Source organism: Haemaphysalis longicornis, unplaced genomic scaffold (genome assembly GCF_048455015.1).
Source record: "Haemaphysalis longicornis isolate Haplotype H1 unplaced genomic scaffold, Haemaphysalis longicornis Haplotype H1 scaffold_5, whole genome shotgun sequence".
NCBI classification, from domain to species: domain Eukaryota; kingdom Metazoa; phylum Arthropoda; class Arachnida; order Ixodida; family Ixodidae; genus Haemaphysalis; species Haemaphysalis longicornis.
In genome coordinates this window covers 188,236,446-188,261,566 of record NW_027526385.1, presented here as the reverse complement: position 1 = coordinate 188,261,566, position 25,121 = coordinate 188,236,446, and the positions used below count along the sequence as shown (strand labels likewise).

The 25,121-nt window shown below is 45.9% G+C and overlaps 1 protein-coding gene and 1 long non-coding RNA gene across 2 annotated transcripts in view; one reads left to right on the top strand and one right to left on the bottom strand.

The window, feature by feature from the left end:
- LOC144138901 (uncharacterized) overlaps nt 1-25,121 on the bottom strand; it is a 917,654-nt gene that overhangs the window by 691,084 nt on the left and 201,449 nt on the right. The window contains exon 2 of the mRNA XM_077671409.1: nt 8,659-8,776. Within this exon, the coding sequence (XP_077527535.1) occupies nt 8,659-8,776 (118 nt within the window). The remainder of the gene's footprint in view (nt 1-8,658; nt 8,777-25,121) is intronic.
- On the top strand, nt 17,444-22,825 carry LOC144138900 (uncharacterized). The gene is made up of 3 exons (XR_013315997.1): nt 17,444-17,466; nt 20,842-20,999; nt 22,533-22,825. It is a non-coding gene; the product is annotated as an uncharacterized LOC144138900 (long non-coding RNA).

The following is a 25,121-nucleotide window of genomic DNA, read 5'->3' as shown; positions in this document are numbered from 1 at the left end:
CTTTGCCGAGGTATGCATACACATGATCAGGCGAGTTGCCACCAAGAAGCGAGGCTTAAAGGAATCCGGTACCTTTCGATTAATTGAAGCTTTTGTCCTCTCGAGAGTCACTTACGTCAACCCCCTGTCTTCTTCTTAACAAGGAAGACATAGAGATGCTTTATATAATGATTAGAAAGGCGGTCGAGCAGGCCATTGGTCTTCTCATGAGTGCGTCCACACAGAGGCTGCTCAGCACGGGGCTCCACAACACGGTGGAAGAGCTGATAGAAGGCCATCTTTCTAACCAGAAGGTCCGACTCAGAACTGCGGTGGGTAACCGCATGCTTCATGAGATTGGCTGGGCAGCCCAGAATGTCACTCCGCTTGACGGTTGGCTACTAAAACTAAAGATGCTCCGTTTGCTTAGAAATATGAACCCCTCACATGGCGAGGGTCACCGAAAAGCATGGGCTCAAGCGCTAAACATCACCCTCGGTGGGGATCATGCAGTTATCTACACAGACGCCTCCAAACATCGAGGGCAGCAAGCGCCATCATCGTGGCTACTTCCAGAACCAACCTGCTTGCGTGTACCTCGCTTAGGACCCAAGAAATGACGGCAGCAGAAGAGGTAGCCATCACCTTGGCTCTCACTCAACCAGGTGTTCGGAGGGTAGTCACCGATTCCCAGCAAGCCTACTGGAATTACCAGTCGGGTTGGGTGTCCTGACCAGCACTGCGCGTGCTAAACAAACACTCCCCAAACGGTTCCATTCAGCTCATCTGGACACCCCCTCACGCTTCAATGGAGGGCAACAAATACGCCCACCCAACAAGCCTGCGGATTTACCTCCCGTGCTATGGAGCTGCACGATGAGTCACCCGCTTGTCACGTTCAGGGAGATAACCCAGCATTATCGCCTTCAGAGACAGACCCTATCTTCGCCTCACCCTGACCTTTCCAGAAAACAACAAACTACCCTACGGCTCATACAATCCGGGCTCCTTCCCACAGCCTACGCGTCTTCACTTAATGCATCCGAATCGCTCCGACGCTGAATGTAAATTTTGCTCAGAAGTAGGAACACTCCGCCCCGTAATCGGGGTGTGCGACTTTAGCCCTGAGCACCCTCCTTTCTTTCCGTCAACTACCCAACAAGAGCAATGGGAGATGCTGCTGTCCAGGCCCTCTCTACCTACCCAGCTTCAGCGGGTGGACAGAACACAGGCCGCGGACTGCATATGGACCCCACAGAAGAAGGAATCACTCCCCAGGGTTGCACTCTGGGCCGTTCAAAAATCTGAACAGAAGTATTTCTTCCTCCTCCTCCTTCTCTGCCGCAAATCTCGTCGCCTCCGTCCGGGGTGCAGAGACGGAGAAGTCAGATCGTCTAACACGAGCTTACTTTGATTTTATAAAAAAAAGTTTACACTCTTGTGCTACACCAATACAACTCAACCAACACCGTTCATGCATCATGCATTGATTTAACCTTACCACCCGCCGCGGTGGCTCAGTGGCTAAGGCGTTGCGCTGATGAGCACGAGGTCGCGGGTTCGATTCCCGGCCGCGGCGGCCGCTTTTCTGATGGAGGCGAAAAGCAAAAACGCCCGTGTGTACGAGATTTCGGCGCACGATAAAGATCCCCAGGTGGTCAAATTAATCCGGAGCCCTCCACTACGGCGCGCCTCATCGCCTGCGTTGCGTCGGCGCGTTAAACCCCAGAATCAATCAATTTAACCTTACCAAGAATATCTCTTTGAAGTAATAAATGACGTGGGTAAGTGCATTTCACTTCTCTCTGGTTTTACTATTTGTACAGCGATGTGAGTGAATTTAAGTGACGTCGCATGGGTAATCGTTATGGGTGCCGTTCACAGCTTTGCTTTCCAACCACATTCACGGGGTGGATTGGCGCGATTTTTTTTAGTTACCAGGGAATATTAAATGCAAAATATGCGGCATCTCCTTAAGCGTAACGAGGAGATGCCGCATATTGTTTCTGGGATATCTTTTGTTTCTGGGATATCCGAAATTCTTTTCCCACTGAGTTTGTTAGAATGATAAGGCCCCCTCTTGAAATGCAGCAATTCATGCGGGCCTTGTAAGCGTTGGTCAGAAGCGGCATCCTCATTGTTTTCTAACAATTACTACAGCATTATTTATGTGCTCGCCTCAAGCAATTTATCAATGTCAGCGTTTGGTTGGAAATATTATTGACAAAGTGGTTATCTTTCGGCTACGGCGAAAGCACATTTTCGCATCTTTTCCAGACAGAATTGTCCCTTCTGCCCTGCGCTTTAAGCACGTAAATATTCAACCACTTGCGGTCACCATATTAATTATTCAGACCATATTTATCATGACAGATCTTGCGGTACCAATTCTCCGTGCTGGTGATAATCCCAGTTGAAAATGACGACAAGGAAAATGTCTGTGGTTTGTCCTTTTTTCGCGTGTCGTAGTGTCGTCTCGTCGTATTCTTGTCGTGTGGTGATTCTGATGCTCTGTCTTGTGTCGTATTCCTGTCCTAAGTTTGATGTTCCGTGGTGCCGAATTCCTGTCTTGTCCTGATCCTGATGTTCCATCAGTAGTTGCACATGGTTTGAATGTTATTACCCGTTGTGAAGAGTAGGGCAAATGGCAGTTCTGTTGTGACTACAGGAATGTTTGTCGTTGAGGAAATTTACTTTGTCGTTACGACAGGAATGTGTGTCGTAACAACAGATGGCTTTGTCGTAACAACAGGGCTTTTGTTGTCACAACAAAGGTTTTTGTCGCACGACAGGAATTCTTGTTAGTTTTTTGCGGTATTCCTGTTGGGATTTTAGAATGGGAAGTTATCGAATAGTTGCATCCGAACGGAAAACCGATACCGGTACGTTGACCGGTACATGATCGGGGCACCTGCGCGTGAATAGAACCAGTTGGGCCTCCACTGCGCATGCGCAGTGGCACCCGTCGCTTACCGCGTACCTTACTGGTACCGGTTCTCCGCTCGGTGTAACTCTGTATTAACTAAAAGAAAATTGTGAACCCACTTAAGCAACTGATAACGTCTGTAATTGTGAGAGCGTTAATTGCCGCTGATTGTGTTGCTGAGTTATGTCGGTGAGCTTAGTGTTGCGACGAAATGCAGCTGAGTTTTCTGTTGCTGCTGCGTTATATTTCCGTGTGTTGGAGAACTTCTACCGGATAATATTATGTTCAGAGTACTGGCGGGGCAGGATATCGTAATATACAGGCTGAAGAAACAGCGCTTCATGTAATTTGGTGGGCAAAAATTTAAGATGATGTCGTTCTTAGGAGAGGTATGACAGTAGCAGCAACATTGGGAACCTGGCTTAACCACTAAAATATTTCAGTCGCATACGCGATTTACTTCCCCCCACCAGAGAGGAACTACAGGCCACCACCTTAAGAGCTATTGAAGGAGACGCAAAAGATATTATGAAAGAAAGAAAAAAAAAACGAAATAGTGTAAATACGTTAGCTGGATGAACAAATTGGTAAATACGGTAAAACTAAACAGAAACGTGCAGAAGACAAAAAAGACAGAACTAAACAAACAAACAGAAACGCAGTGGGTTTTTGTGCGACAAACGTATGCGACAAACAAGGATAAGTGAATGATAAAAGATGTCCTAGACTCTTTTGGTTGTTTCTCGTAATCACAATTTGGAATTCTAAGTGAAATCTGGAAAGTTTCGTTCTGAGGAATTATTGGAGGCCTCAAGCTCAGTGCTCGTTCTAAGCATTAACCGTTGGCTGAGCGACTCGATGACGCCTATGTTGGAGATTATTCAAACTTTCGTAACAAGAAAAAAAAAAAAAAACTTCCGCCGGCAGCAGGATCCACGAAATATAGCAGAAGTGATCACTTCGCTTCTGTCTTGAACGGGCTCAATTAGACTAGATGCTCACACAAATTATATGGGTGGCTTCTGATGTATAAGCGGTTCCAACTCGTACGCTCGCTCGCTTTGCAACGGCCATTGACTCACTCAGTTTCAAGAATCCAGTGTGGTGAGGTACCCACTGAATGCATAGTTCGCCCGAAAACCCGGTAAAGCGGTACGAACATTCAGATTTGGTTATTTTGATGAAGTTATAGTTTTCGTTCATAAAAAGAACTACTTGGCTCGGTTTAACAATGGAGGAAAATATTATATGACTTCGCGCTCGTACTCCCCATTGTCCCTCGTGTTTTCAAAGCATTTCTCAACACTCATCACAGAAACGTGTAAAACGTGAATTCCTCCATGTGGAGCGGTGCCCTCATTTGTGGATCACTTCATTTAGCAGCCACAGATTTTGTCCTTGTCATGCGAAAGCAATTACAAGAATTCATGTGAATCAGTAGAAAGAACATGGGCAGGATCTTGAGCATGGGTTATTCCGACCGGTTAAGTAATAATTTTGCGCTGTGAGGTGTATATTTCGTGCGTTAAGCATAAAGGGTACTTTATGCAAAACTTTGCGTAAACCAAGACCATGTATAGCTGAGAAAAATGTAAAATAAACCATTGCACCAGTTAAACGACATGCTGTCATAATCGCTATGGCTGTCACTCTGGACAGTCTCTAAGTACGTGGAGATCACCGAATAAAGTTGGAGCATAAGCCCGACACCGCGAGCAGAATTTGCAGCTGCCTGATTACATTTTGCCACTTGAAAAAACAAAAACAAAAAAAAACACTCTTTTATTTCACGTTCTAGCTTTCCTGACGAACAATAGGGACACCCCAAACTTTTTTTCTTCAACAGTACCAGAACGCACAGCTAACTAGTTGAAATACCCACGCGCACCGTATTCCTGATGCGCTTCCTGTCCGGCGCCTGCTCTCCCGCGCTGTCTTTTCCTGAAGCCAAGCGCTTCCCCAGTGCACGCCGCCTTGAAATCCCGCGTCTTCCCTTTTGCCCTTTCCCCGTTTGCCCCGAGGCTTAAAGTCGGGGACCGCGCCGCGCCCCCTAGGGGAAAGACGGGTGGGGAGCAAGCAATCACCTTCCTCTTCCACTCGCTGGATGGCGCACCTTCTTCTAACCTCGCCGAACGTTCCAATACAAGTGAGTGAACACACACACACAGGCACGGTTCGGCGCTTTGGGGTGGAGTTCCAATTGGTATTCTGGGTAAACAGATTTTCGCCCGTGCCGACCGAAACGTTAACGGCGCGTACGCGCCGTTCCACACCGTTTATCTAAGAGACCCTGTGAGGTATCTGGTTTTTTTAGATAGTTCACGCGAATCCGTAAGTAACATTGCAGCAGGCGTGAATTCCTCCACCGATGTTGATAGTTAAACGGGATTTGACTGCGCAATCAAACTGGCAATGCCTAACCAGTTCTGAGGCTTTGTACTCACAGTGGCGTTTTCGCTGCCAGTTTTGCCCCCTCGCTGCAAGTGGCTGAGTCACGCACGGAGCATTTTGTACTCACTGCACGATTTCCTGCTCGTTTTCTTTTTTGTTGTTTACTTTTGATTCTAGGGGCCGCTGAGACTGGCTCAAAGGCAAGCGTGTCAGTTCCTGTAGTGTCAAGCGTAGCAGTCCCTGGTTCGAAACTTTCGATCCGAAGATAAAAATGGTAATACGGGACCTCTGAAAAGTTGCAAACAGAAAGCCAGCTTATTGACGGTTTTGGTATAATCTATAACTGTGAATGTAGTCTGTAGGTGGTAGGGGGTAGTCGGTAGGTAGACAGAAACGTCGGTTCGGTTTCAACTGCAAGTGCTGCATAACAGGTACTATCATAAGCCAACATGCCAGTCCAGCTGTCTTGCATGTATACTTCACGCGGGATTCAAAATTCGATTTCCCTGTTTCAAGAGTGTCGACAGGAGAATGCTTGGATAATTCGTCACAGGGCCATCTTACCGCACCTGTATGCACTCCCCCCCCACCCTGCGATTTTTACTAATGGTGATCTCGGCGGATGTGCAACGCTGCTGGCGTAATAATAATTAGACTCTGCGCGCCTAATATCTCTGTTGTACGTCCGAGTGGTAAAATGCTTCTTGGTGGCAATGGCGAAATGTGAACGGCAAACCTGTTGTGATTTTTGAGAGCCTTGGCCTTCTTTTGGAAGTTGAGTAGCTGCACTTAACCTTGAAGGAGCGATATTAATTCCTGCGCTAAAAGAAACCACCGAAAATCTAATTGGGAAGGTATATACAGCCGAATATGCCCTGTTAATTTGGTCTATAAAATGGAAAGTTCGATATACTGTGTGTATTAATGTATATGTCGAAGTCTTAAGTCAGTGAGTTCAATTGTGCTATACATCTTAACAGCCGAACGAGTTATTTTATGCAAATTACCACCACCATCATCACCACCACCACCACCATCATCATCATCCCTCACCACTTATAGAAGCTGACCCCTCCACCTCCCCCCCTCACACCCCCCCCCCCCCCCCGACCTCAGAGTAAAACCTGGATCACGCGCTGTGTGGTAGGTTCCTGAGTTGCGTATTCTGCAGACTATTCAGCGTCAATTTTCATGGCCTCCGTGAAAAGTCTACTTCCACTTTAAAGCGAAGCTGTTTATGTTTTGGTTTCCCGTATAGCACGCGCGAGCAAAGAGGCGTAGTACGAAAATTTTCACGTAGGTAGTGGGGTTACAACAAGCGGCTGTATCTCATGTTTTATCGAAATAATTCCCAGACAAATCCAATCACAATTTCCTGCTAAGAAGAGTCTAACATTAAACAGCGTTTCATCTACTCTTCATTAATACATAGTTCAGAGGAGTGAAGTTGCACGCATTGCGCAGTTCTCTTCTGCTCTCAATGCATGGGCTTCTGCGGGAGGGCAACGGACAGCCCCATGTTTGCCCCTAGAGTAAAACTGTAGTCCTTCCGTATTTCGTTAGCTAATTATGTGGGAGGCATGCTCAATCGCCAATTACCAACAAACGTGTCTCGTTTTGTGCACTCCTTCGATGCGCCCGGATTTGCTGGGCGTACTCCTTCACAGAGTGAAGGGCACTGTTTTTTCTTTTACAGTTTCAAAGTGAGAAGGTACCGAGTCGTCATACCGAGCGGTACCTTGTAAGAGGTACATTATATTGGTAGCTTGAAAATATCCTGGGGATAAAGATTAACCCGGAGGGCTCCACTCAGACTTGTACGTAATGTGTTACAAATAAAGGATTACTTGTTAAACCATTGCATTTTACTGTAATTTTGTAATGCATCGATGACGTCCTTCAAGGAGTGACAATCCTTGTATATAAATTCCTTTTCTTTGTAATCGACTGAAAAATTACAGAGTACAATATTTTTCTACCTTTTTTTTGGGAGAGTGGTTGCGTATGCTTCACTCATTCAGTACTGGGAAAAAACTGTCAATACGTTTGCTTTTTTTTCTTTTTCAAAACCAGTAAGCCCGCGACCTGGAGGATAAGTACACCACTTCACAATGGATCACTTACTAGGTTACTTTTTTGTAGAGTAGAAGTGACGTCCGGGTTAAAAAAATCTTATCCAGTCTCTTGTGAGTAACGTGGATAAACAGAGTTCTTTTTTTATCTTACAAGTGGGATTGTTAGTATCGACGTCACTCACTCGGCATTCGCCGCTCTGCGTCGGTCTGCGCCAGCGTCCTCCATAGACATCCTGAGAAATATCGTTCGTACCTCTCGCAAAAGTGGAGCTGCGCTTTAAAATTCGACATGGTCGTGTGCACCTCTAAGAAACCTTCGACGAAAATTCTGGGTGCGTTTGTGGAGGTACCGATTTTTCCGACTGGATTTACCGGCGTTGCCATTTATGCCACGTAATATGTGCATATATATGCTACCGTAGTAAACAAACGTGGGCAGCATTCGATTGCTCTAAATTGAGTTTTACATCCTTTTTTGAGGCTGTAATTTCAATTGTAATCGAGTACTTTTTACATAGGAATAATTGAGAACAGTCACTTTTTTTTGTTTTTTTTTTTGAAAATCCTGTACAAGTCAGCCTCCACTACACCGCACTTCATACCCCATGTGTAGCTTCGGAACGTAACAGAACCATTTCTTTAAATACGCAAGAGCCCCTTCCCAACGACCTATTAGTGGTAAAAATTTCAACTAAACTCTTTGTCAGGCACAGGATTAGATAGCCTTCGAGTCGTCATCTTCGTTTAGAAAATCCTTACATAGGTAGGAAACAGACACGTACCCAAGTTAAAATTTCCCGTAGGACGCACCGTAACAAAACATTGGCCTTGATGTGTGTATGCTAGGGTGAACCGCAATAACTTGAAATCATACGGTTCTCTAACGGGAACCTACCTACGCCATTAATGGAATGTGAGTAAAACTGTGCATTAAGCTAAGCACAGAAAACGACGGAAAGTGCGAATGCTTATTTCCATTGCGAAAATACCTGGCGGTGCCCTAAACTAACAAATAACATAGCTTCCTCATCCAGCGACGTCGACGCCAACGCTCCCACTGACGTTGGCGGACTGGAAGAACTCACTATAACTCAAACTGCAGAATTTGGTATCCACAGTATACATGAGCGGTATAGCGCTGACATTCTCGAAGTGGGTTCTCTTTTCAAAAGATCTCGAGACTGGCTTGACGGTACACACCAAAGAACTCCCTCTCTAACCTCTCATTACTCCTGTCATGCTTAGTGCGTCCCTCTGGTCAATGAACGGTCTACAACAGCAACATACCGACAGCGTCGATGACATCGGCGAGGAGGACTCCGTCGCTGATGTCGCTCTGCAGGTCCTGGATGTACCGCTTATACCGACTCCGCTCCAGGTAGTGGTTGGCCCAGTCCGTGTAGATCTGCACGGAGGGGAGAAATGGGAAATTGTTGTGATAACGACCATTATAACTCTGACTCGTTGTTTACCAAATCATACCCATGGTCCATCTCAACTATACGTCCAACCAATCGCGCTACATGTCGACCACGCTCTTTCACTGCCCCAATAATTTTTATATGCTCGGATTGTGCCTCCGCTACAGTTTTTTTTTCATGCATCCAACTTTGCATTCACACCCTTTGTTCTGCCTCAGTGAACTAATCCTAATTAAGGCTTGAAGCTTCTCACGAACTCCCCCCCCCCCCCCCTTGCTTTATCAATACAGGTATGTAACTTGCTACCGGCAAGTATTGTTCCACTAGCAGAATCATCTTCCTTTCAAATCACGTTGGATTCACTTATAAACCAAAATATTGCCCAGTAAGCCTTAGTAATGCTTTGCTGAAGAATTGTTTCAAAATACGCATTTTTTCTTTGCGGTATCAGTTGTCCGGTGTAGTCTTGTATAACGTGCGGAAAGTTTGGAAATGTTTTATTTTAGTTTGTACGTGTGCTTTGCAATGTTCGCACAGACGATTTTGATGTTACGCCTTGCTTTTGTTTGCACCTTACACGTTCCCCTGTGTCAGTGCTAACACATTTGCGTTGACACATGCACTGTTAAACAAAAAGGACATGAGGAAAGGCAGAACGATGAACGGTCTAATCTGTGTGTCACTCCTCGTTCAACTGTAATATAGCGTTGTGTTCTTTGTACTTCATCACTCCTATGTAATGCCCATCAAGGGATCTCACGGTGCTGAAATAAATAAATAAACCTTATTTTCTCAGCGAATGATCCTCGTTATGAGATAGATAGTTAGACTAAATTTGTCAAGCTATCCGCGCACAATTTGAACCAGACACAATAGTAGCGCGAAGCCAAGCGGTCTATGTTAGGGCGTCAAACCACCCAGGTGAACGTAGGTTGACATCCCGCCCGCTATCAGGCATCCGGTATGTATTTAATGGCATCCTGCTCAGGGCGGCTCTAATTCCGGTAGGTATATCATTCTATATCAGACCAATCAGGGAAAATTTGCTGTTGTCAGTAAACGTACTGATGCTTTTTCACCTTGCAGGAATCTACTACCCGATTAGTATGATCACATTTGGTTACTATGGTATCGAACTGAAAACGTGAAAGCGATTTGTTTCTCAACACCGCAGATCGGAGGAAGGGAGGGAGCAATAGGAACGCGACATTCCGCTCCCATATAAGTAAAAACCTGCCACTTCTTGTTTAAATCTAGCTCTATCATATAGACCTGCTTCACTTTGAGCGCTTCTGGTAATCTCGTGAGTAAGTGATAAAAGGAGTCCGCTACCCGCCCTAAAGGTTGGGCTTCTGGTTGGGGCGCTGACGGTGGGCGTTCAAGCCCCTGCGTTTTGAGCAATTTTTCCCTAATTCAGGCTAAAACACTGGCCTTCGCGTATCACACCCACTGGGCCAGGAAGCGACTGTTGTTCTCTGCGCTTGGAGCTGGGGGCGTCAAATCAGCCCGCTGGACAGTAGCAGCATCTTCGATGTGCAAACCACAAAGATAAACGTGACGGCCGAGGTGGACTTCATGGTTACGACCGTTCGGAGCGGCGTTCCCGACGACGACAAAATCTACGTCCACTCTAAAGTCACGAAGCTGATCATGTCAGTGTGCAAGCACAAGTGTAAAGCTTCGCTTTACGTCGATTCCAACCTATTTTTGGGGTCCGCCATTTTTGTGTGTGTGTGTGGGTGAGGGGGAAGAGGGGGACGTGTTGCTCGTTGTTGGCGTAGAAACCGCGTGAAACAGCATAAAAACCGCGTAAAATGACGTAAAAAACCGAAAAAATTCTGCACGAATACAGCGTGTAAACTGCAAAGGTCACATGTCCTTAACAACCGATTGTGATATGTCGCGACCAGCACGACAACGAGATTTCCACTGAAAACCACGGTCACGCAATCGCTCCCGTTGTAAAAAGCTGTGACGCCGCTATTACTGTGATAATGCGACGACGCACAGCTGTTATAGACGTGATTTATTCTTACGATAAGGTTTTGTTCGAAAGCATTTCTAAAAAAAATAAAAAAAATAAAAACATTAACTGCGAAGGCTGTAACTCTAATAATAGACTGCGCATTGACGCTGACAAGCGGTGTAACGTCTAGGACAGGATAATTTTTCTAGAGAAGGTAGTTGACGGTGTTCTGGAAATGAATAAAAAAGAACTTTGCCAAGCGATGGTTAAAGCAACTCAAAAACATTAAAGAAAGGGATTTTTGTAAATAGCGGTAATTTATCGTCGCATATAAGTAATTAATATTGCTCAATAATGTATCTATGCTCATGAAATAAAAATGCTAAGTACCTTGTCCGTTTTACGCTGCACAGGCTGTCAAGCTGCTTCTACTCGAGGCCAGAGAAAGAAAAAAAATAAACGAATTCTCATTAGATCGTGTTCTGCCGGTACCTTGTTTTTATTTTATGACTAGGTTCAACCACCTTGTACGCCAGCTTGGTTAGACGGCTAATGAGCTTCTGCGAACATCCCTTGCGCCGTGTCGGCTGTACGACTCGAATTGAAATGAACGCGGGGCTGGCTGCACAGCACTGAAACACACATAAAGCGACACTGCTTTAATTTCACGTGCGCCAAAGGCCAAAAGGTCACGAATTTTTTTCAGCACTGGCAAACTGAACGGTAATTAGAAATCGATACCACCAGTCCACTTGCACTGCTTTGAGGAAAGGTGAAAAAACACTAAACAGCGAACGTCTTGGTTTACGAATGATTGCAGTGGACGAGATCATGTAGTTAGTTACATGGCATCCCCAGCTAGCAAGGGCCCGTTTGATGGCCGAAGCACGAACCGGGCGGCTGGCAGTGCGCTAGTCAAATAGGTACATTGTGTTAAAACTGGATCAGTTGCGGGTGATGTCGACTAACGCTGAAAAGAAAATCGAAGGTACTTAACAGATTCAGTAAGTGCTGCTCCCCACCCATTTTGCAGTGCGTCTTGCACTGGCAACCAGGTGAATCGATGGCGACAAGGAGCTCATGATTGTTATATTGTCCATTAGGGAACGCTCCTCTTTTAATGCATAAGTATTATTTGCCGAATACCCCAACGCGAACAGTATAATGTCTTATATCCGACCACGAATGCGTAGTTAAAAGTTTTGATAGTGCAAATGGACATATGTGTAATAAAAAATAATGAAGAACAAAAATAGCAAAGAGAAATTAAGCAAACGAAACGAAAAGTAGCGCCATTCAGCTATTCATGGAGAACACTGGCAATCGTCGTCCATCGCAGGAAACTGGAAATATGTACATGTATGAGAAGAAAGGGACTCAAAATGAAGCAACATCATCTGGAATGTCTACCTACCCAATCCGGCGACTTAACGTGAGACAAACAAAAAAAGGAACCAATAAATGTTAACCGGAAAATAGACAAACGAAATCACTAAGGACTATATAACCCAGTGGCCCACGATGCAGACTGAAGAAGACAAAAGCAAGCAAAGGCCGCCGTCTGGATCGTTTGCTGTTCTGCCAATGCCACCAAAGGAACTCAAGGTCGGTGGGGATAGGAACTAACACGCGCGCTTACTCCTATTCCCTCTTCTACACTGGCCATCTCTTTCATTCCCCGAACACCACTCCGCAAGCGCCGAGTAGCAGCCGGGCTGCGTGCCTGGCTAAGCCATCGGCCCTCCCGCTCATTTTTTCTCATCCTCCTCTCAATGTTTGTGGAACGGAAAAAACGACGCAAAAGAAACTTACACATTAGAAGACAATTGCTAAAATTTCTGTGGATATTATTTCAAAGTACCTCATTAGACGATTTTCGAACGAAAAGCTGAGCCAGTTGGAGTAGACAACATCATTTAAAGCGCGTACAGACGTAGCACAAGAAGTAGACAACACGAACGCTTACTATTGACTGTTTATTTCCTGAAAACCCACCCGCTTATACTCGATCCTTCTTTCATAAACATGCGCGAAGCACACAACATTTGCTTTTTATTCCACCATCCCGCGTGAGCCCTCGACTGCTGCCTCCAAAAGCTTGACTTCCTCGGCCTGTAGTGCAATCGAAGGCTGGGCGACATACGTGTCCGCTTATTTCCTTATTTTGTAGGACTCCATGATAAGTCGGCACATACACTTCTGTGCGCCAACTCTCCTGTCGCACTCCCACAAGATAGTTTGTATCGTTCGCACGCTCTGCAATGAAGGGAAAGATTCGACTTTGGCGTTCCTTTGCGTAAATTTTCATTCTCAGGGCGATGCATTGCGGTCGCCCTGGTGTTCGAAAGGCCACAAATTTGAAATGAACTCCAAAATCGTGAATACTTGTCGGAATGCGAAATCGGCAATTGCATTTGATAATGTGGGCCTCATAATATCGCCTTCCGGTGTAGACTCCAACACAACCACGGTCAATGTTCTGCCTGAAGCCTTTCTCACTCACACGTTGTGGGAAATTGACGACGCTAAAATTAGCGGCACATTCGTGTATCGTTTTTAAATTATAATGATGGAGTTCGATGCGTACGTCGTATAAGGTTTAGGATAACGCAATAGTAATGCGTTGTTAAAGGCAAAGTTTGTTGTGGGTCTTGAGATCGCTCCCACCATTAGTAAAGGCCTTTTTCACTTAACAAAAAACAACATTTAAAGAACCAGTAACCACCTTGCCGAGGACGCACGCCGCGGTGAAAACCAAGCCGTGTAGCCGGGGACGAACGAAGCAGTGTCTTTGCAAAAGCCAAGGAAATATAAATTACGATGGTTTCGCGCTGTGTTTTAGTTGGAACCCTCCAAGACGTTGCGCTTTCTAAGCGAGATTCTGCGAGAAGCCCCGTCTGATTAAATACGGTCCGCAGAGGACGTGTTTAATTTAGGCCGCTAACGCAGGTCGCGGTCGTAACTAAAATTTATGTCCGGCGGCTGAAACGCGGAAGCCGGCTTTCCTGGTTGAACGCGCGGAGAAGGCAGAAAGCTTTAACGGGATCCTGAGGTGAGGATACCGACCACGCACTCCTTCTTTGCTCTATCAGGTTACTCTCTATAGTTCATCTCACAAGCTACCTGCAGCACTGTGGAGGCTACATTGTTATCAATAGTGCGCCCACTGAGGGCGCCTAATCCGCCGTGAAGGGGGTCCTGAAAGGACACTCCCTTCTCCCCTCTCGGCAAGTGGCACCGCACGGCCCCGGCGCCTTTTGTCGCTTCCTTCGCGGTGAGTTAGGCGCCCTGAGGGGGACAACAATGTAGCCTCCACAGTGCTGCAGCTAGCTTCTGAGATGAACTATAGCTCCTCGCATCAAACGTAAACGTCCCGCGAAGGCCGCCGGCGCACGGTCTACGACAAGTGGCGCCACCTACCCACGCATTACTCAGGTTCACATTGTTTGCGTCGCTAGCTTCAGCTGCTAAGGAAACCCTGTAGTATCAAGAAGGTGGAATGTCGTTTACAGCAAAACTAAGGTGGTTGGGCGAAGGGGAACATCCAAGCAGCTTAAGCGCTGTTGTATTAGCTGCGCTCGGGCGGTGTCCGTGGAGGTCTGTCAGTCTATGCGTCATGTCGACACGGAAAAATGTTCCACATCAGTTTTTCGAGAACGAATGCCATGTAGCTTTTAATCGCACGGCAATTGGCAGCTAATACGACTGTATCATTACATCGAGTTTCATTGACTTGTCATAATTTGTTCACAGGGAAACTGTAAACGTTACGGGATTCCCGTCGGCTGTCAACGTATTCGAGTCTACTCAGGCAGAACGGTTACAAAAAAAAAAAAAAAAAAAAGCAGCTGTAACTTTTCTTTTCCAAAACGATCCCGAAACAAATGAAACAAATTATACCAGAAATACTCGCTAACACGTCTCTGACTTTGCGCCGAGTTTCAGCTACGTGTCCTCGTTACGTAGTTAACAGCGAAGTTGCAAATATTGTGAAATTCCCGTCCTCTGCTGATGATGGCTTCAACTGGAGGGAAATTGACAGCACTATGGCTGCCCCTTGAACAGTCCTCTAGTCCTACCGTTCCCCGTGAAGAGCCCAAGACCTGGGACAGATGGGGGCATAAGACTACCGCGACGGAAACCAGACGAAAGCAAGTTCTAGTCCCCAGAAACGAGGCCACAGCAAAAAAAAAGTATACGAACACGGATATCCCGACGTCTGATAGACAATACCAGCAGTGATGCAGTCTGAGTGGTGTCGGTTGTGACGAGCCGAAGCCAGCTAAGGCGACAGGCAATGAACACTTCCTGTTTAGCCCTCGCCGAAAGCATCGCACTACGAGACTGACGTTTGCAAGAATTACGAACGCACAGCGACGTCCGGGCAGCTGGAATGATGAATGATGCCTCGCTTATTATTCACTCAACTCGACCGAACACATTAACCCATCCCCTGCTCCTTAAACCGCCTCCTCCCTTGTCCCGCATATTTATGGTATCTCCGAAATGTCTTAGCTGCAAAAAGGGGGAAAAAAAAAGAAACTTGGATGAGCTGGGGAGCGGGTCCCAAATGTTGTTTCGGTTTCGCCGAGCTGGCGTGCATAATTCAGCGAGGAAATCCTGGCGCTGGTAGATAAGTTGCGTTACTCTTTCTGGCAGATAAGTCGGAGAGGAATTCCAAATCCCAAAAGGCGGGTGGGGTCGCAGGGAGTCGGAGAGGCAGCATGTTAGTAGGCAACTCTTACGAACAGTTCAAATAAAACCGAAAAGATGAAGATTGCGCTTGGGCCTACGGATTAAAGCGGGAACGTGCATTCTTGCACACGCTGCAAATAGAAAAATATAGAAGAGGGCTGGCAAGGTGACCGTGTTATTTTCGGTTTTTAACCGGAGTAACAACCCGACAGAGAAAAATTAACGAAAGGAGGAAAATGAAAGATGATACGGATCCGTAACAACCGCCCAGGAGGAAACATTGAACGCATGGCTTGCCGGAACGGAAACACGCCCCTAGCGGAGATTTCCGCGACTGTGGGGGAAATGCGGATCTTTCACTGTTGTTTTTGTTTGAACCGATAGTTTGCGATGTATAAAAATAACTGCTGGGAGCGAAGTTGCCCGGAGATGGCGCGCGGTATCGCGTAATCCTCAGCGTATTTTTTGTATCGCTTGTATCCTCGCGTTTCGACACTAAAAGCCTCCATTCCCCCGGACCAGAAGTCTCGGTGCACCGTTGTAATGAGTTATTAACCCTCACCCAAACGCTGATCACACCTGTAGCTATAACAATTAGTTGAATAATTAATAACGTCGTTCAGGCGTTTTGAAACGTTCCGTGTATGCGGAATTATAGGAATATGGAATTCATCCTAGTATTACGCCTCCAGACATAACTAATGCAGATAATTATTCCGAAGACAAAGGAGTCAACTGATTTCCCACAATAAAAGTGGTTGACGCAGTTTTTCTGTTTGTGTCCTAATTAAAGCGCGAAATTTGCCACCATATGTTTTCCGTGTGTTTTCCATATACTCCGTATTTGCGAAATTCACACGGGTCATGATTTGGCATATCTGGCAGCCGTACAAAGATAAAAACTGCGTTAAAATGTTGTATCTTTAGAAAAAAATCTCTACCCTGCTGGCAAAGAAGTTAGGTTCAGATTTATTCTTTTTGTGATTTTCAAATTTCAGCTGCATTAGTCTGTCTTAAGCTCCGTGTTGTAATAAAGCCTTTTCGCTTGCATGGAGATAGAGAAAGGGCTGGTGGAAGATGCATTGGAAACGGACAAATTATTCGTGGCGTCACTGGCATTGTACTACCCGGAAATTGTTTCCCAGTAATCGTGCCTGGAAATAGAAATAGACCCATTTAAAAAGGTTTACAACATTTAGAAGACAAATACATTTTTTAATTAATTGTAATAATTCCTTAATTCATTCAATAATATTAATTCCTCCCTCTGAAATGAGGGAGGCAAGAAAAAAAATCTGTGCGAACAGCTCGACTAGCTCCTCCCACCCCCCAATAGTGATGCACAATATGTACAAATTATGTTCAATTGTACAAATTTCTCGCGCATTCTACTCTACCGAATTTCGTTCATTCTCTGCGAAATTTTCGTTGCGCTTACCAGCTTCAGCTTCGAAGGGTCTGCGCATCAAGTGCCAAATGTTGTGATTTGTTAGACCCCAGACAACACACAAGGTCCTCAGGACGTCCTCAAAAGGTCCAAACGTCCTCACTGATTTTGCTATGTCCTCAGGAGATCCTCAGTACGTCAGTGCGCTTGGTTTCCTATAAACGTTTATTTGAGGACTTTCTCAGGATGTGCTTTTTTGGTCACTAGAAGACAATGGGAACGCTCGCTAATATAGTTTTCACGCGCAGGTATTTCACACAGATAGTGATTAGCGTTCTCGTCCACATTGTTTGTTGGTAATACAGGTAAAAAAATAGCGCTTCTAATTTACTGGCTGGGTACCTTTTCAACATTCAGAAGAATACAAACATCTTCTGCAAATTTTAAAATTAAAAATGATGTATAAGAGAAAATGTTCAGTACGTGCATGCGTTCTGTGTGAAACAATTTTTCAGCACTTCTATTTTGTTGCTGGCCACCATGCGCAAGTACTTATTCTAGTCAAGCCAAGTAGAAAGTTGAAGACGAGCCAGTTGGCTTCAGAAAGATGGCCGCCACGCACGGAGGTAAGTACCTGTCGTGGGTGCAAATAACAAACGTGAGCTCTCTGTATAATTTTACTGGATTCCAAATGTCAGAAAGCAGCGAGCGGCAGCTCAGGCGGGAACGGAAGCGCCACGTCGATGCATTTTACGCGTTAGTTGGCAGCGCGCAAATCGACTTTGAGCCCAAGCCGTCGACATCGCAACAACGTGGGCTTTGTTTAGAAGCAACTTAATTAGATGCTAGCACCTGCTCGAGGTGTAGGCGTAATCCCAGTCCGAGCAACCACCAGCAGCAAAGTTCGTGACATACTGCTGTGTCTGTAATAAACCGCCGCCACATCGAGAGTCGCGTTGCGTGGCCCCTGTCCAGCGGAGATCACGAGTTGTCAGACCACAGTTTTGTTAACGAAGACGATGAAGACACCACGTTGGCGTTTCGGCACAAACTGCAGGAGAGGGCGGTAAACTCTAAATCGACCCTTGCCGCAGTTACATCATTGCTTGGCGTGTTGCACAGCCACACGTGTTTTTCATCACTGACATCGTCTGGAAGAGCCCTGCTGCACACATCAAGGTCCAATGGTACTTCGCAACGTTCAGGGGGAAAGTACACTCGAAAGCTTTATACCGGGTGTTGCAACGATAATTGGAACACTTTAAAAATTTTTCTTGAGCGAACCGTCACTCGGTTCGCTCTCGGAACTTCACACGAAGGTCGCATTTTGTGGTCTGTTTTGTTTGACCCCGTGAACAACGACGGTACTTACCTGTTTATCCTGAAAATAAATAAAAATGATTTTCACCTGTAAAAAAATGGCGCTGGTTTAGACGTGCGAGCCCGAAAACAGGGTTTTCTGATCGTCTGCTAGTTCATTCCTAGTTGCATTTTCTGATCGTCTGCTGCTCCATTTGGCTCCTTCCTACCTTGAATCCCAAACGTGCGTTTCGCTCTGCATGCCCCCGGTGGTTCCGTCGTTCCAACATCAACTTGCGCTGGCTCGCACGTCCAAATCAGCCGCCAGTTTGCTGTAGGCTAAAATTGTTTTTATTTATTTTCAGAATACAAAGGTAAGTACCGTCGTTGTTCCCGGTATAAAACAAAATAAACCACAAAATGCGACCTTCGTGGCAAGTTTCAGTGCGAACAGAGCGGTGGTTACCTCAGGAAAAATTTTAAAGTGTTCCAATTATCGTCGCAACACCCTGTACAGTAAACACGGGAGCGTGTGTCGCTCAGTACATGCATAGAGGTCTAGTGATGGGATGGCGAACTGTCGCAGCTCGTACATTTGGCGGATCCACCCCCTGGCAACGGTTGATTGCGCTGCTGCAGTAGCTACGTTAGATACCAGGGCATGATTCCAGAGAATACATGTGCCGATGAAGGGCTTTTTATCAAGCGCGAAACGGCGCGAATGGATTAAAACGTTTTCTTTTCGCTTCCTAATTGGGTGATAAAAAAATGTCATCCTCCGTGACTAACTGATGCAGCAGGCAGGCATGCGATAAGGCGTTTCAAGGAGTGCAGCCGCCAATCGCGCAAACTGTGAGAGCACGCCATCCTCTCACCAGAGCGCTCTGCATGTATTGAGCGGCATTCGCTTCCGTGTTTACTGTAATAAAGCTTTCAACTGTACCAGCACTTCAGTGTAAAAGCAGAACTGTGCAAAATACTTCAGGATTGCCCAGAGCTCCCTGCAGAACTCAGCCTTTCCTTCAATATAGACGGCCTAGAAATATGTAAAAGCACGAGAACTACCTTTTGGGTCACTCTTGGCCATGTGAACAATGTTGAGAAGGAGCTATTTGATGTGAGTGCTTCTTCGGCCGTAGCAAGCCCAGTGACGCGAATGATTCGCTGTCAGGTTTTGTTGATGAAATGAAAGTGTTGTTTGGTGATGGCATAACTGTTAGATCACAAACCCCTTTTTATGATGCTGCATGCATTAGTATGTGATGCTCCTGCTAAAGCATTTGTTTTGTGCACAAAAGGCCATCCAGACTTCTTCTGCTGCTCAAAGTGCATTGTGAAAGGCAAACATGAGAACAGGGTGTGTTACACAGATATGAGACAGGAGTTACGCACAGATCAGAGCTTTCGTGAGAAGGCACAGGAAGAACAGCACACGGGTATACCTATAGGCCTTATTGAGAACGTTCCCCTTGATTACATGCAACATGTTTGTCTTGGTGTTATGCGCAAACTACTTGCTCTGTGGTTTCGGGAGCCACGACAACACCTGTGGACACTTGTAGCCAATGAGGTTTCAGAAGGAAACTTTGAATTAGCCGAATTTGTTCCGTGTGACTTCAATAGGAGGCTACGAAGTCTTCCAGAACTGGATCACTCGAAAGCTGCTGAACTACGCTTTGTTTGCTGTACGAAGGGCCTGTAGTCCTTTCCACAGCATTACCTGAAAACTTGTACCAGAACTTTCTCACTTTCCATGTGGTTATCCTAATCCTTACAACATCTTGTACGCCGGCATGCGATGTGCTGTATGCAAATAGACTTTTGAGGTATTTTGTTAAGGGCTTTGCTGCTGCCTATGGTGAGCACAATGTCACGCACAGTGTGCATGGATTGTGCAATTTGGCATCTGATGTTGAGCATTTGGGCCCCTTGGACGCATGGAGTGCGTTTCCATTTGAGAACCATGTCGACACTAAAGAGGGTGGTGCGTAAGCCCCAGTATCCCCTAGTGCAACTGTGCTGTAGGTTGGCGGAAAAGGATATAAATTTGAAAAACCTCAAAAGCCTACAAGGTGCCCTTGTTTGTCCATTGCACATGATTCTGGACCACTTGTTGCTCCCTATCAGGACCCACAGTTTAAGAAAGTGATGGGTCCCGGAATTGTGGTTTTTGGAGTTGTTGCAAGGAACAGCTGCTGCCTGCTCAGTGATGGGTTTTCATGCTACCGGTTTTCAATGTGTTTTCATGCTACCTGAAGCTTCTAAAATGTTATTGTAATACACTTCACGGTCAGTATCGACTTTTTGCTTAACAGGTTCAGGAATAGCGATCCACTTAAATTTAAATTTAGCCCACCTGTGAATTGCGAGTATGTTGATAGATCTAATTGGCATGGAGGATGGTGTGAGGGAAAGGGCACTGTCAATACCTTGGGAAGAAAATAGCTTAAAATTTTAGAGAAACATTTGGAGCGTGGTCTATGCATTCTGCATTCTAAGCTAATTGGGTAAAGGTAATTAAATAATGGCTACTACTCATTCAGCACACCTTGGAAGGCACTGCACCATGAACGGCAATACTTCCCCTTTAGAACTTTGAAAATATAGCCGTGCAGCTGGGTGAGCAAATTTTTTAGCATTTTAGTCAGGTTGTCAAAGTCTGTAATAATGCAACGAAGTTGCAATGCTCTCATTTTTTATAGACAAGAATTTTGCCGGGTTGGCCATTTTCTGGCGACCGATGCACCACCTGGCGAGCATTTCTTGGGGACTGCGGGGCCAACAGACGACGCCGCAGTCACACACACTGTTGGGCCGTACCGTGCGTGGTTATCAGACATCCCAGCAGCATGGAAAATCGGTAAGTGTCACTTATTCGGTATGTTAGCAGCGTGAAGTTTAACAGTGCCTAAAGGGGGACGTTTGAAGCGTTGGACAGCTATCAGCTTTACCCATTAATTACAATCTCAACCCACTAAGCTAGCGTGCCCCCCTACGCGCGCTTTGTCCTGATGGGGGTTGCCTGTGAGGCTACATTTCGCCGCACCAGCAGGTCGTACACCCGACCTTTTATCACCAATTGATATTTATTTTTTTTCATTCAGGGCAGGTTGCAGTCATTGCCTTTACTTGGAAATGTACAGAAGCTATCCGTCTGAGCGTCATTATGCCATTGTTGGCTGCACCAACAATCCGCGTAAGCGCAAAGTGCTCATACAAGAAACGTGTGAATTGCACCACAGCAAAGAAAGTGTCGGCGTGTGGGTAGTCTATTTGCTGCACAAATTTCCTGCACCCCTCGAGTCCCGCCGCGAATGGGTCGTTGTGCTGAAGCGGAAGGACTTCAAAAGTAGCAAATTTGTGAGAGTAAATACCGTCGTACTCTACTTTGGGAGCACTGTTTATTCACCCTCATGCTAAACACTTATTGCATGTTTAAAGAGGTTTTGCGTTTTAGCGATTTACCGAAACGACCGGGCATGCTTCGCCACCGCGACACTCCTATTTCGGTTTCAGCTCGCCGTTTTCGCGTACCCTAGCTGCAGCAAAGGTGTAGGGTTGATTTTTACCACTTTCCCGTGGATGAAATGAACAGAGAATACCTCCAGAGCACAGACACATGCGATAAGGATTTAGCATGACAGTAAATAAACAGTGCTTACAAAGCAGCGTAGGACCGTACCTTCTCTCACAAATTTGCTAGGTTCGAACACTTTCCGATTCAGCACGACGACCCATTCACGGCGGCTCTCGAGGGATGCAGGAAATTTGTGAAGTGAATAGACTCCACACATGCAGACACTTCTTTTGTCGTGGTGCACTTAACACGTTTCTTGTGTGAGCACTTTGCGCTTATGCCGATAGTTTGTTCAGCGAACAACGGCGTAATGACGCCCGGACGGGTGGCTGCTGTGCATTGCCAAGTTAAGTCAATGACGGAAACCTGCCCACAATGAAGAAAGTAAACGTCAATTGGTGATAAAACATTGGACATTCGTCCTGCTGGCACAGCAAAACATATCCTCACAGGCAACCCCCATCACGACAGCACACGTAGGGTGCACGCTTGCCGCCTTAGCGGGTTGAGAACGGAATTAATGGGCAAAGCTGGCTGCTCCCCGTCGCTTTAAACGTTCCCCTTAAGCACTGTTAAAGTTCACGCTGTTGACATACCGAATAAGTGACACCGAGTTTCGATGCCGCTGGGATGTCTGATAACCAAGGACGCCACAGCGCAACAGGGTGTGATTGCGCTATCGTCTGCTCGTCCCGTAGTCCCCAAGAAATGCCCAGAAGCTGGATCATCATTAATTACAAAATGGTGGGGTCCAGTTCAGAGAAAATTCTTGTGTGTATGCTTTGCTAATTTGTTCTGCTTGTATCATTTTTCTAGGGTCGTTGGGGCAGTTGGACTCCAGTGACTACTAGGCTCTCCAGTGGACTCTGGTGACGATTCACAGCATGTGTCGCCTCACATTGCACTACGATGCATTTGCTTGTGCAATAAATCATTATCTCCAGCATATTTTGCATACTTGTGTCATAACGAGGAGGCTTGGGCAGTACTGGTTTTAGATTAATGCTACACATAAAGGATGTACCCAGTGGAGATTCCAGGGGTACACAAAGTGACATACCTTGGCAAAGAGTCAATTGCACAAATACCTCGGGGATGGCAGTATCAAGCCCAGGCCCCTCCTTTCTCGAACACCCTGTGCATAACACCTAGCAAAAAAGCATGACTAGAAAGTAGTCCTCAAAATGTCCTGACGTCGTACAGTAGTCCTGCGAATGTACTGTAATCATCCTTGGCTGCATCTTGAGGATGTTCTGAGGATGTGCTGAGGCCGGACAATAGGACCTTTTCAGTACCAATTGAGTATCAGAAGAGGACATACTGAGGACATCATGATGTCCTCAATAGAACGTCCTCGGGATGTGCTCAGGATGTGTTTGTGTTGTCTGGGACCGTCAACTGAAAACAAAAGTATTGCTTGTTTTTCTAAAGTTCTTCGGCAGGAACTGACTTACAACGAAATTACCTGTTTTTATATCTGTCGGTGCAGATACATGTGCTGTCGCTTTTCTGCTGCTTCTTCACACGAGAAAATTTATTTGTTGAACAAAGGGGGGGGGGGGGAATTGAATGTGTGAAAAAAAAAAAAACGCAGTGTCTAGAGTGCCGTCCAACGCACTCTAGCTGATCGCTGCAGGCCTGGCTTGAGTGCCGTCCGACGACATTCGAATAGTTAAGACTGGGCTAGCACCTGCCAAAGCGTCTTTCGTTGTAGTGTAGAGGATCCGTCTTAGGTTCTTAACCCCGAGGATGGTGGTTCGAGACCAGGTTTTCCTCGGTATTTTTTTCATCTTTAAATTGAACTATACTTTTATGGATTTGTTAGTTCTGGTGTTTTAAATGATTTCTTTGTGTGCGTTGGGACACGTTATGTTATGTTTAGGTTAGGTTGCCTAGATTTCCGTTATCTAGAGCTATGTAGTGCCAGACGCAGCAATTTCGTTACAAAACGCCGGTGGACGTCGATATAGTGGAGTGCTTATAATACCGTCGGACGGCACTCTAGACACGGCTAAAAAATTGTAACTGTACTATTTTGGCTACGACTGAAACCGTCATCTCTAACTGCACTCTTGTGCAGTCCCAGAACAGACAAATGCAAACTTCCGTGATGTGAACACGAATGCTTCGCCTTTGGGAGGCGGTGTTAAGTCGCGTTGTTCACATCAGCACATGGTATTCTTGCAGGTTTGTATGCGTACATCTCGATGCAGAAGGCTGAGTGCTCAACGGGCTCAACCCGACAGTTAAATTCAAGTGTCATTCCACTCTGCGGAGGGAGATGGCCCGTGAAGCTGCATAGGAACACCACAAACCTTCCGCTCACAATTACTTCATAGGCAGAGAACACTGCCACCGACCCTGAAGGTGCATGTGGCGGGCCGACGAAAGAGGGAATCTTAATCTCCACCGTATACGAGTCGCACGTACACCCACTGCTGACATCGAAAAATTAGTGCGCGAGCCCTTTACACATTCCGGTGGTGGTCGTCGGTCACCCCAGTGGGAACGCCGCCAAACAAAAGAGCAAGTGGTTTATTGAGTTCATGTTGACAAAGGTTTGAACTTGAAGATGACGGCATTCCTAGCATGGTGCGTGAAGTTCTGTTTTGAATATTTAATCATTCTCCTACAACTACATGCCGCATAAGTTGGTATGAGCCGCGATCAGTTTTTGTTGACGGAGGGACACATAATATCCTGCCATTTTCGTCATGTACAGCCCCCCGGCTGTAAAATTAACATGGAGGCAATGATAACAAGGTGTTTTATATCGTGACTACCGTATTAAACTCGCGACTTCGGTAAGTTTTGTGTCAAGAAATGCAAGAGTTGCGGGAATTTTTAGCCGCACGATATTTTGAATTCGAATGGGTACACTTTGGTAAATCTCCACTGATCAAATATTGTCCTGTCAAAAGGTAAAGCAAGATTTCTTTTTCCAGCTGTCCTAGTCATATTATCACGAATATTAGTCTACTTATTCCTTTCTGGACCTCCCGACCGCAGTGTCCTTTACCACAGATGCCCTGAAAAAATAACGGTTGTTTCATCTCACTCCCAGTAATAGCTGCGTCAGATCAGGACACGCGGCTTCAATACGATTTCTCATTTCCCAGAAGAACCAAAATGATTGTTTTTTTTGACACAGTGCTTGCCTTCTTGAAAGAAAGCAGTCTATACGCCGCCTCAAAGCTGCAATCGCTTGCTATATGGCCATACAACAAGGTTTTCCGATAACTACTACCGTTTGTCGCACCCCGCAATCGCAAACGTCCCACAAAACTCGCTCGTCAAAAAATTATACCCCACATGTCATAAAGACCGATTCCCCCAGTACCATGCAGTGAAATAAGTAAGTGTAACAGCCGTTAGCCTTCTCTCTGCAAAATAGAAATAGCTCGG